Below are 12,744 nucleotides of genomic sequence, written 5' to 3'. Positions count from 1 at the left end.
TGGCCTGGGCTTTTCTTGCTTTTTGCCCCTGCTATTGGCTCCCCCCCCAGCCCCCGACCAGGCCAGATGCTCTCCCCCCTTTCTTCTTGTTTTTCTTCTTTCTCTGCTGTTGCTAGAATGCTGACCGGCTGCTGGCTGGCCGGCTGTTAGCCCCCCCCCCCCCACCCCGCTTGCCCTTGGATGCTGCTGCTGCTCCAGCTGAACCACCCTCTGAGAGAGGGGGGGCCTTCTGACCTGCTCCCCAGAAGGGAGGAGTGGAAGCCCCAGACTCAGACACTCGCTCTTTGTCTGCGGACCCATCTCTGGCTGAGAGAATTTCTTATCATTCGCTATGGCATCCCTGGAATGTTTGCAGCTGCGACCCGGAACAAGCAGAGAAAAAACGGTCTACCAGAAGAACACCGCCCAGGGAACAAAGCCGTCTACCAGAGGAAAAAATCGCCATGGAGAGGGCCTAAGACTGAGTAACTTTCGAACTGTGCTCTCGTGTGGTGGGGGGGCCTTGACTGTGTCTTCACTGTGTTTGTAGGGACACAGGGGGTGTGGCACGGAGCTGCCCCCGATCCATCTGTGTCCTCCCAACCCCCACGCTACCATCTTCACAACTGCCTCCTCCACCATCTTTGCTGGCTGTCTAACATCTGCCTCTGGACTTAGCTGCTCGCCCTGATTCCACCACGTGGGCCAGAAGCACCAGCCAACCAAACAGGACTCTCTGGACAAGTGTACGGTGGTTCATGTGCCCCTTCCCCCCCCCCCCCCCCGAATTGTCCACCCCACAGCTTGTCCCTTTCTACCTGACCCCAACTCCTGTCAATCACCTGCCACCGCCCCCGCTGGGGCATCGGCAATGGATGCACCGGGGTGACCTCCACCGCTGCCATGCCCATCGCCTCCCCAGACTCCAGGGAAGCCCCCGCAGCCGGCGGGAAAGGCCAGGGCAAGAAGAAGGGGAAGGGCCCCGCTAAAACCACCAGGCCCTCCGTGGCAGGGGCCACCCCCACTGCTGCAGCCCCGCCACCGACCATGGCTTCCTCCCCTGCTACCCCCTCCACCAGCTCTGCGGATGTCCCTCCCTCAGCCCCCAGGATGTATGCCCGGGTGGCGGCAACCCCCCTGCCTGCCGCCTTGTCATCTCTCCCGCCCACCACCTCCGCCACCATCAATAGTGGCTGGGGCCCCTTTCCCACCAGGACAAGGAAGCACGGAGTCCGATGCCTCCTGGTGCCCGCCTCGCCCCACGTGGAGACCTACATGCGAGCGTTGGCGAGGGTGGTGGGGCCCTTGGCCATTGTGGTGGCCTCCAAAATGTATGGGAAGGTTGTCTTCTTCTTAGCATTGGAGGCTGCCGCCCAGGAAGCAGTGGAGAGGGGCCTGGCGGTGGGAGGTGTGTTTGTCCCCCTAGAGCTGCTAGAGGACCTGGGCGTCCGCCTGGTCCTGACCTCTGTCCCTCCTTTTCTCCCCAATGCTGCCCTGTTACCCGCCCTTTCCACCCTGGGGAAACCTGTTTCTGTCATCAGCCCTCTCCCGTTGGGCTGCAAGGACCCCACCCTCCATCACATCTTTTCCTTACGCTGGCAAGTGCAGCTTCTACTGCCGTCGGCGGTGCGTGACAGAGAGGCGCTCGAGGGGTCCTTCCTAGTCCCCCACCAGGGGGCCCGTTACCGGGTTTATTTCTCCACGGGGGAAGCCCGGTGCTACCTCTGCTGGGTGTCAGGGCATGTCCGGAGGGACTGCCCCTTAGCCCGGCAAGGAGGGGCATCTGGGATCTCCGAGACCCGGCAGGTCATCGGCCCCATCATTGCCGACGCCTCTGGCCGCTCGATACCCGAACTCGCCCCCCGTCCTCTTCGGACCACCACTTCTCCCGCTCAGGCCCAAGGGGCACCTCTCCTACAACACCCAGACGAGCGGGAGAGCCGCGCCCCCACTGCTGATAATCTGGCAGGGCCTATGGAGGAGGGTGTGGCAGAGATACCACCAGGCATGGGAGAGAGCCTGCCCCAGGGAGAATCCTCCCTCCCTTATGCCACCTCACTGCCCCCCACAAACCCCTGAGCCATTGCCTTTACCCCCTGATATGAACCCTGCTAACCAGCCCCCAGATGATGCCATGGAGGGCTGGGCCCTAGTCCAGGGGAAGTGAGGCAAGCAGAAGGCTGGAGCTCCGCCTCATCTACCCGAGGCGGAGGCCCCCCCGGAAGACCAGGAAGGGGGGCACCGATGCCGAACCTTCCGCTTTGCCCACGAGTGCGTCCCATCCACCGGTGTCAGCCGGGAAAGACGTGGTAGCACCGGAAGGTAGTGTCTCCCCTCCATGGGAGACCCTCCCCTCCAAGACCCTCAAGGAAGCCTTTTCTGTCCTGACACTGCCCGAAGTCCCCGTGAGCCCTGAGGCAACCGTCATGGCGGGTGCCAGCGGGGAGAACCCTGGGGCGACGGAAAGTGTCCTCTCCTCCACATTCGAGGAGATCGAGGCCCTAGATCTGACCCCGGTCGCCCAGGGGGAGGACGACCTTTTGCCAGCAAACCTCGATGTGGACGACCTCACTCCACTCCTCTTTTCCCCATGCTCTCTCCCCCTAACTGCTGCTTCTACTCTCACCTCCGAGGAGCCCCTGGACTCCTCCATCGATCCTGCCGCTGATGGCACCCCGCTGATGACCACCGAGCCTGCTCAGGTGACAGCCGGCGCGACGCAACTGGGACACGAGCCGCCAGGGGCACCCCCCGTTGGTGTGGAGCAATTGATTTCCTTCCCGGGCAGGGGCAAAACAGAAGATAATCCACCTCCTGGTGCTGTAGCCGCTAAATTCACCATGGAGCCCGCGCCCGGTATCACTGAGAGCTCCCTCCCCACCCCCTTAACCCTCGAGCCTGATCGGGAGGCGCCACCATCCAGCTGCTCACCTCCCGAAACCCAGAATCTTGCCTCTGCCCCTGCCCCTACCCCTATCCAGTCTACCTCCTGCGATGTTATCGCCGCCCCCGGGGCTGTCTCCTTCCCTTTTCCAATCGATGACCCCCAGGGAGCAGCCTTTGCGTTCTCCTGCCCCGACCCATTAGGGGCTGCTACTTTCCCTCCATCGCCCCCTATTGCCCCAGGGCTTGAGGGGGCCTAGAAGCTCCAGCCCATCAGGCACCCCGTCGGGGGTCCGCACCCTGCTTGCCCGTTTTAGTGGGCCACAGGACTGCACCAAGGGCCCCACCGGGAAACGACCGGGAAACCGTAACCCCACCCCCACATGATCTGCGAGGAGAGCTGCGGAAGTTTTTAAGAGGATGTCCGTGGCTCCCGCAACAAGGTACAGCTTGCTCTCCAGCAATGGGGGGATTTTTTTCAAATCCTCCGGGCCACAAGGGCCCTTATGGGGGAAGATAAAGGGACGGGGAAGCAGGATGCCGTGGCCTACTGGCGGGTCCGCATCTTCCGTGACCAATTACTCACCTACGGGATGGGTCAAGGACTGTTGCGCGACCCACTGGGGGATGCGAGCGTCCCTGCCAGTGAGGATCCCCCCTGGCCCTCCCCATGACACCTCTCACCCTCGCAACATTGAACACCCGGGGTTGTAGGATGGCTCTCCGCAGGTCCCAGGTGCTCTCCTTCCTTCGGGAGGGAGGGTACTCTGTGATTTTCCTGCAGGAGACCCATACGGATCCAACCGCCGAAGATAGTGGGCAGCTGGAGTTGGGGGACAGGGTCTACTTTAGCCATTCCACAATTCGGCAGGCTGGAGTGGCGACCCTGTTCTCCCCCGACCTAGGCCCAAGGTGCTAGGGGTCGCCGAGGCCGTGCAGGGTCACCTGCTGCAACTCCAGGTCCGTATAGAGGGGCTCATCGTTAACCTCATTAATGTCTATGCCCCGACATCGGGCCCGGAGCGGCTGCAATTCTATCAGCAGGCGTCCGCCTTCTTCAGCACCTTAGATTCTCACGAGTGCCTGGTCCTGGGAGGGGATTTTAATACCACCCTCAAGGAACGAGACCGCTTGGGGACCGAGCAGTGCCCGGCCGCCGCGGACACCCCCCGGGAGATAGTTGAACATCACTCCCCTAGTGGACATCTGGCATGACCACCACCTGGATGACACTTCCACATTCACCTTTGTCCAGGTGGAAGCCCATCGGTCGAGCCACTCCCGGTTGGACCACATTTATTTATCACCCTTCCATCTCTCACGAGCCCACTCCTCCAGCATTCGGCTGGCCCCATTTTCTGACCATCATCTAGCCACCGTGACAGCCTCCCTCTGTGCAGAGAGGCCGGGGCCAGCCTATTGGCATTTTAACAACAACCTGTTGGAGGATGAGGGCTTCGTGACGTCCTTCCGGGAATTCTGGCTGGCCTGGTGAGGGCAGCGGCATGTCTTTCCCTTGGTGCGGCGATGGTGGGACCTGGGGAAGGTGCGCGCGCCAGGCTTTTCTGCCACAACTACACTCGGGGCACCAGCCGACGGAGAAATGAGGCGATAGAGCAATTGGAATGGGAGGTCTTAGAGCTGGAGAGGCATCTCCAGAGCCCCGAAGACCCACTCCTCTGTGGAGCGTGCCGGGAGAAGTGGGAGGAGCTCCAGGCCCTCGAGGACCATCGGGCCCGGGGCGCCTTTGTTCGATCCCGCGTCCGCCTCCTTCGGGAGATGGATCGCGGCTCCCGCTTCTTCTATGCCCTGGAGAAAACAAGGGGGGCCAAGAAACACGTCACTTGCCTCCTGGCAGAAGACGGCACCCCCCTCATGGAAGTGGCAGAGATGTGCGGGAGGGCCTGAGCCTTCTACACAAGTCTTTTCTCCCCGGATCCAACCGACCCTGGCGCTTGCAGAGTGCTTTGGGAGGAGCTTCCCACGGTCAGCGTTAGCGACCGAGACCGGCTAGAGTTACCGCTCGCTCTGGCCGAGTTCTTGGAAGCCCTCCGTTGTATGCCCACCAATAAGTCTCCAGACATGGACAGGCTGACTGTGGAGTTCTACCGCGTGTTTTGGGACGTCCTCTGCCCAGACCTAGTCACCGTCTGGGCCAAATCTCTGCAGAGCGGGGTCCTCCCTCTCTCGTGCAGGCGAGCTGTGCTCGCCTTATTGCCGAAGAAGGGGGACCTCCGTGATTTACGAAATTGGCGTCCCGTCTCGCTCCTCAGCACAGACTACAAAATCGTAGCGAAAGCAATCTCGATGCGGCTAGGGTCTGTGCTGGCGGACGTGATGCATCCAGACCAGACCTACACCATCCCAGACCGCAGTATCTTTGATAACCTATTTCTGGTTCGGGACCTTCTAGAACTCGGGCGTAGAGACAGTCTGTCATTCGCCCTCCTGTCCCTAGATCAGGAGAAGGCGTTTGATAAGGTGGACCACGGGTACCTGCTGAGCACTCTGCAGGCGTTTGGCTTTGGACCCCAGTTTGTGGGTTTTCTCTGCATGCTGTATGCTTCCGCAGAGTGTCTGGTTAAGCGTAACTGGACCCTGACCGAATCAGTCAGCTTCAGGCGAGGAGTACGGCAGGGGTGCCCCCTCTCGGGCCAGTTGTACACCCTGGCAATTGAGCCCTTCCTCTGTCTCCTCCACAGGAGGTTGACAAGGTTGGTGCTGCGGGAGCTGGAGCTGCGGCTGGTCCTGTTGGCGTACGCTGATGATGTGCTCTTCGTGATCTAGGACCCTGGCGACTTGGCGCGGGTGGAGGCTTGCCAGGCCATCTATTCGGCAGCCTCCTCTGCCCGGGTCAACTGGGTCAAGAGCTCTGGCTTGGTGGTAGGAGACTGGCAGCAGGCGAGTTCCCTCCCACCCGCGCTTCAGACCATTCGGTGGAGTGCGGGTCCGCTGCTCTATCTCGGCGTTTGCCTTTCTGCCACCCATCCCTCTCTGCCGGAGAACTGGGAAAACTTAGAGCGGCTCCGGAAATGGACGAGACTACTCCGATGTCTCTCCCTCCGAGGGAGAACTCTGGTGCTTAATCAACTAGTCCTGTCCATGCTTTGGTACCGGTTCAACACCCTGGCCCCGGCCCCGGGTTTCCTGACCCACCTCCAGAGATTGATTCTAGAGTTCTTCTGGTCAGGAATGCACTGGGCCCCTGTTGGAGTTCTTCATCTACCCCTGAAGGAAGGAGGGCAGGGCCTGAAGTGTCTGTACACTCAGGTCCGCGTTTTCCGCCTCCAGGCCCTGCAGAGGCTCTTTTATAGTGCAAGTAGTTCGGCATGGAGCACACTGGCGCACGCCTTCCTGCGCCGCTTCCAAGGGCTTCGATACGACCGGCAGCTCTTTTATCTTTCTTCGAGGGGTTTTCCGCGAGACCTCTCCGGGCTGCCGGTCTTCTACCAGGACCTCCTCCGGACTTGGAAACTGTTTTTAACAACCAGGTCTGTGGCGGCCACCGAGGGAGTAGATCTCCTCGCGGAGCCCCTGCTACACAACCCCCAGCTCCGTGTGCAGGTGGTGGAGTCCCGCTCGGTGCGCCAGAGCTTGATCCTGGCAAAAGTCACAAGAGTCGGAGACCTCCTGGACTACAACCGGGGAGACTGGCTGGATCCCCTGATGCTCGCCCGGCGCATGGGGCTCTCCAGACCTCGTACCCCCCAGCGTGAACTTCAGGAGGTGAAGGCCGCTTTGCTGCCCGCTGCTCGAGCTTACCTTGACCGGGTCCTGCTCGAGGGCACGCCCCGCCCACCCTCTACCCCAGGCCCACCGGACCTTTTAATTGGACCCCTGCCCCACAGATCCAATCGACCCCCACTACCCCTTCACTGCAAGCCGGCTGCATGAACTGCAGCCGGTACGCTTCCAAACCGCGCCAAGGAAACATCTATACGCTCTCGTGCTCCACACCCTTCACGCCCTCACCCTAGTGTCCCGCCCCGATACATAGTGGCGAGACCTTCTGCCACCTTTGGAGGGTGAGCAGCCCCGGTGGGCCAGCCTATATTCCATCTTGGTTCTGAGGCCCGTCGGGGACATCAGTTGGCGGCTCCTTCACGGAGCTGTGAGCACGGGCACGTACTTGGCGTGGTTCACCCCCATCCCGGATACTTGTTCCTTTTGTGGTGTGAGGGGAAACCCTGGCGCATGTATATTTAGAGTGTGCCAGGCTGCAGCCCCTGTTCCAGCTCCTCACAAATCTTTTATTACGTTTTTGGTTGCATTTTTCCCCTCACCTTTTTATTTATGCACTCCCCATCCGTGGCCTCACAAAGTCGCGGGATCTCCTAGTTAACCTTCTCCTGGCCCTGGCTAAAACGGTCATCTATAAAACCAGAGAGAGGAAGTTGGCCTATGGAGTTTCCTGTGACTGTGGGGCCGTTTTCCGATCCTCGGTCCGTTCACATATCCGGGTGGAGTTCCTCTGGGCGGCGTCCACCGACTCCCTTGATGCTTTTGGGGAGCGGCGGGCGCTGTCTGAGGTTCTCTGCTTGGTGTCCCCATCCGGGTCCCTTTGTCTGACCCTTTGATTGGGGGAGAGAGTAAGGGACCCCAGCCCCAGCCATTGCTGCTGCGGACACACCACCCTAGAGGGGTCCTTTCACACGTGGGTGCACGTGCCCCCCCGCCAGATTGTCCACCCCACAGCCTGCCCTTCTTGTTTGGTGCTTTCAGAGGAGGGAATTGTTGGTGACACTCAGATGTGGCACCAGGTAACTCGGAAGGGTGGAAGACCACGAGATTCGAGGAAGCCCCCTGCTCTGCGCCCAGGCAAGCTTGAACACTTTCCTTCCCTGAAGCTAATGAGAAAACAATTGTGATTGGTTGCTGTGTTACACATTGCATATGCTGCTGTTTTTACTTTGTAAGTGTGTTATGCAAATAAAAACATCTTTTGCTTAAAAAAAAAAAATCACTCTCCTGTAGCCATCTGGCCCGACCCTGTCACAGTAGCTACATTATGATAATATGAAATCACTAATGAAGACAGCCATGCTAGGCTAACAATGTACATGAAAACATACTAATTCACACATGGGATGTTTTATTAATTGCTTTAATTTTGTTCTGTATCTTGTACATTTTTTAGCTTTGGAAGTAATAGAAGAAAATATTACTGCAGGAACAGAATATGGACTTAAGGTAAAATCTACTGTTTTATTACATTTCATGACATTCATAAGGCCCAATCTTGTTCCCCTTGAAGTCAGTGGCAGCTGAATGGGGCCACCATGCAAATATTATAAGATGTTATGCTTTGCATTTTCCTTTAGATGCAGGAATTGCTTTTTGGAGGTCAAAGTATTCCTGAAGAACTGATTACAAAGATGATTCTGAAAAAGATTGAGTCACCAGAAGTTGTTCACTTTGGTATGTGTTGTCATTTTTCAGAACTCTTAAAGTATGCCCCACCCTAGCCCTCTAAAACTTAGTTTTGTCTTCTTGTATATCCATAGCATATGATTTTTTAAAATTCTGCTATATTGCAATCTGTCGGATTCAGTCAGACATTTTTGCCACCAGCACTGTAGAATCTTTTCATTGCTTCATGCAGAACATGGATATCTGTAAATTATGGTGACCTGAGATGGCATTTAGGGAACACTGTATTGATAGTAGAGGACAAAAGACTGCTATGTACTCATACACACACCAACAGAGTGATATTTTTTAGCCAAATTATATCCTTCTGATTTTCTGTAATAAAAATGAGATACTATCAGAGACTGAGGTGTCAAAACAAATAGTTCTGGAACAAAATAATTTTAAAAAGGAATGAGTCCCAAGACCCAGATAGTATACAACAAAGAGTTCTGAAGGAACATATGTATGAAGTTGCTGAGCTGCTAGCAAAAATATGCAATCTCTCATTTTTAAACAGCTGCAACACTGGAGAATTGGAGGGTAGGAAATGTATCTATTTTTTTTTAAAGGCCGTATGGATGTTCTAAGGAATTATAGACTAGTAAACCTTATATATGTAGCTAGTAAACTGGTAGACACTATAATTGAAAACAGAATAATAAAACACCTGGAAGCTCATGACACAAGAGTCTAATCAGAGCACAGTTTCTTTAAAGGAAAATCATATCTCACTAATGTTAGAATTCTTTGAACATGTCAGTAAAGTAGTGGATAAAGAACCAGTTGTCATAATTTTGACTTTCAAAAGGTCTTTAACAAGGTCAAAAGAGGATACTAAAGAAACTAAATACTCATGGGGTGAGACACAAAGTACTGTCATCGATCAAAAACTGGGTAAAACATAGGAAACTGTAGGAATAAACAGTCAATTTTGTCATGGCAAAAGGTTAACAGGAAGATGTCTTAAGGATCTGTGTTAAGATTGGTATTGTCTAATATACTGATGATCAATGAGAACTTTTTATCTACACATTTTGCTATTTAAAGTAGTCAAGTCCAGAGAAGTCTGTGAAGAACTTCACAGGGATTTAACTAAGCAAGGTGAATGGACAACACAATGGCAGATGAAGTTAAATATTAATAAATGCAAAATAATCCACATTAGAAGGAACATTCTGAACTCATTGTACGGTTTATTAGGGTTCTGAATTAACTATACCAAGTCAGGAAAGGGACCTGGGGATCATTGTGGACATCTCAATAAAACCTCTGCTTAATATGCAGCAGTGGTCAAAAAGCAAACACGATGTTAGGATGCATCAGTAGTAGGATGGAGAATAATGTGTAAAAAGTTATAGTGCCATTATCTAAATGGGTGATATGCCCTTATCTGGAATACTGTGTGCAGTACTGGGCTCCTCTTCTCTAAAATGATAATGCAGAATTAGAGTAGGGAGTCATTCAGAGAATGGTGACAAGAATTATTAGGAATATGAAAAAATTCATACAGAGAGATGTTGAAGAGATTGGGGTTCTTTACCTTAGAAAAGAATGAGTAAGAGTGGACATGATAAAATAATTAATGGCACAGAGAAGGTAGATAGAAATTTCTGTTCTCATAACACAACAACAAGGGGACATTTAATGAAAGTAAAAGGTTGCAGATTCATAACTGGTAGGTAATAGGAAATAGTTTTCCACTCAAACCCTAATTAGACTCTGGAACTCATTGTCACAAGATGTTGTTAAAGACAAAAATTTGGCAAAATCCAAAAAAGAACTGGACATTCTTATATGGGGTAGAAAAATATTTAGAGTTATAATCGTTAATTATTTTTTTAAAAGAGTATTGGAAGGGATATAAAAGCTGATGCTTCAGGATTTAAGACAATTTCTAACTACTGGGAATTAGGATTAGACTTCCATGGGGACGAGATTATCCTACATCTGCCTACTGAGAGTTTTCTTGCACTTTGAAGCATCTGGTGCTGCCTGCTGTTGCACACAGGATACTGGTCTAGATGGATCAGAAGTCGGATCCAGTATAGCTGTTCCTTTGTTCATTCTGGTCATCTGGAAGCCCTCAGCCATCAGCCTTCAAGGACAGAGTACCAAAACTGGTCCTTTACCACAGCAGGCAGAGTCTCTTTACAGAAGGAAATGTCAGGGTAACTTTAACTTCCCCCATCTCCATTCCAACCCAAATACTAGATCCGTAGTGCAACAGACAAGCTATGTGAGCTGAGTCAGAAACCACTTAGGATGGTCATCGTGACAAGCATGAAATCCTGAGATACTCTAGAGAAGTAATCATCTGCATGGACATTGAAGTCACAAACATTGTCAAGCATGGTGCCTCCAGTGCTACCACAACATAGAATACGATCAGTTTAGCAAAGGTTTCTGGTGTTTTGAATGATCAGTACAAAAACTAGCCCATCCCAGCCCAGGATTCAGACACCAGATGGGCACACTCAGATCTGTCACCAGGATGGTAGACTTTCTGCACTTGAAACTGGATGCAAAGAGCACAGATATGAATCTCACTTCTCCCCCTGTTGCCTTATGTTGCTCCTTATACATGGCTGGAGTCCATGGCTGTAGAAAGATCTAGGTTATGCAAAGGTGTATATATACTGTTGTAATTCTGACCACTGACCTTAAATTGAAAAACAGAGTCTAGTTCCTACTCATTGTAAAGGAATTTGTTCTGCATCCCATGGATCTCCCACTTCCCTAATACAAGGATAACCCTCTATGTCCCAAGAAACAGTGATCCAATTTCTCTCAGAAAGCTCTCACCTCCAGAGCATGAGAGGTGATTCCTTCCCAAAATACAGTTACGGAATTCCTACTCCATATTGAACTCACCTCCATAGATCAGTGTGACTCAAGTCTATTTCCAAACCAAACATTTTCTATTCGAGCCCTCTTATTCCATCATTTTCAATCACCATAATATTCCACCTGCCACTCAAAGAACAGAATGACATTAGATGCTACTGAGCATGCATTATAAATAGCCTATATAACTTCATGCCCTACTAGTAATTGCTACATGATTCAGACTTTTCAGACTGGATTTCAAAGTAATATTTAGCACATATAAAATTGTTAGTGTCTATTTTGGGCTATTTTTCTCTATATTCATTAACTGAATTAACAGTCTTTGAGAAGTATATAGTAATCTTGAAAGTATTGCAGCTTTGTTATGTCACTTTGGGTAATCACAGGTAAACCTTAGCTAGCAATGTGTGTGGCCATGACAAATGGATTCTAGTTATACTTCTATCTAGACGTAATGTTTAAAACAGATAACTATAAATATTTAGTGTATTGAAATAACTTTCCAAAAGATGTATTTAACACATTTTATTTGGCAGGTTATGTTCTCAGTGGATTTCCTTCTCTCTCAGAGGAATACATGACTATTTCGGAGCAAATAGAGAAAATTAGAAATCTAAAATTAAAACCAAATTTCCTGATTAACATTAAGGTAATGACAGCTTTGATAACTTGCTAATCACTTTCATACTTAAAATAAGATTAATATTCTATAGGAGTCAGAGTAATTTTTTTCATATATTGAAGTATAATAGCTGTTGCTAAGGGCCAAATTCTTCTTTTAGAATGGAGTTGTCAAAGAAGTTACGCTGGGTTTACACTGCTGTAATAGACAGCAGAATTTGGCCCTAAGGACCGATCCTACAAGGTATTGAGCATCTCCTATAACTTCATGAGGTGCTCAATGACTATAAATCCCACTGATCAGTTTCTAAGACTGGAACAAAAAGTACATGTTCCATGAAAATAAAGCCTAGGGGTAACAACAGGGTATGAATATTCTAAGTCAAAGCCAGTAGAAGTGCTATTTGAGACTATCTACAAATATTCTTGAGAAAAATTAGTTACATATTTGAGTGAAAAAACAAGTTACTTTGTAGTCCAGCCTTCCTTGTCTAATTGTCAGCAATGGTGAAAATACTACTTACAGATCAGTTATTTACAAATCAGATTTGAACTGAATCTGCAAACTCCTCTATGCTCTCTTGCAAAATTTACTGAAATTCCCCAAATAGACGTATAGTGAAGTACCAGCCAGACACTTTCCAAAAATTACTGTAATATACATTTAGAAATACACATTATTGTAAGTACAGTAGTCAGAGGACTTCTTACTCCATAGTTCTTAAAAGAAGAAGAAAATATACTGGATCTATTAAGTTTTTTCCCACTCTAACTTCTAAAATAATGAATGGGCTGCTGAAACAGCAGTGTTTGTTACATTGTCCATGTATTCTCAATAAGATTTTGCTTGTGGTTCCTCAGACAATGCAGTAAGTATCTAGATATGTAGCATGTATGTGAGACAGAGATGGTAGTTGGTTGGCTTAAGTGGAGTAGTGGGAGTGCTGGCACTTCGCTAGATGTCATTAAATTTTTTCCACACACAGCCCAAAATTCTACATA

General features: G+C 51.0%; 1 protein-coding gene across 1 annotated transcript in view; it reads left to right on the top strand.

Moving 5' to 3' along the window:
- AK9 (adenylate kinase 9) overlaps nucleotides 1-12,744 on the top strand; it is a 226,801-nt gene that overhangs the window by 16,068 nt on the left and 197,989 nt on the right. Inside the window, exons 3-5 of the mRNA XM_077812135.1 lie at nucleotides 8,000-8,052; nucleotides 8,184-8,280; nucleotides 11,658-11,770. Coding sequence (XP_077668261.1) covers nucleotides 8,000-8,052; nucleotides 8,184-8,280; nucleotides 11,658-11,770 — 263 coding nt within the window. The remainder of the gene's footprint in view (nucleotides 1-7,999; nucleotides 8,053-8,183; nucleotides 8,281-11,657; nucleotides 11,771-12,744) is intronic.

The sequence above is a fragment of the Eretmochelys imbricata genome, chromosome 3 (assembly GCF_965152235.1).
Source record: "Eretmochelys imbricata isolate rEreImb1 chromosome 3, rEreImb1.hap1, whole genome shotgun sequence".
Classification (NCBI taxonomy): Eukaryota; Metazoa; Chordata; order Testudines; family Cheloniidae; genus Eretmochelys; species Eretmochelys imbricata.
The sequence above is the reverse complement of the archived record's forward strand: the minus strand, read 5'-3'. Positions and strand labels throughout refer to the sequence as shown.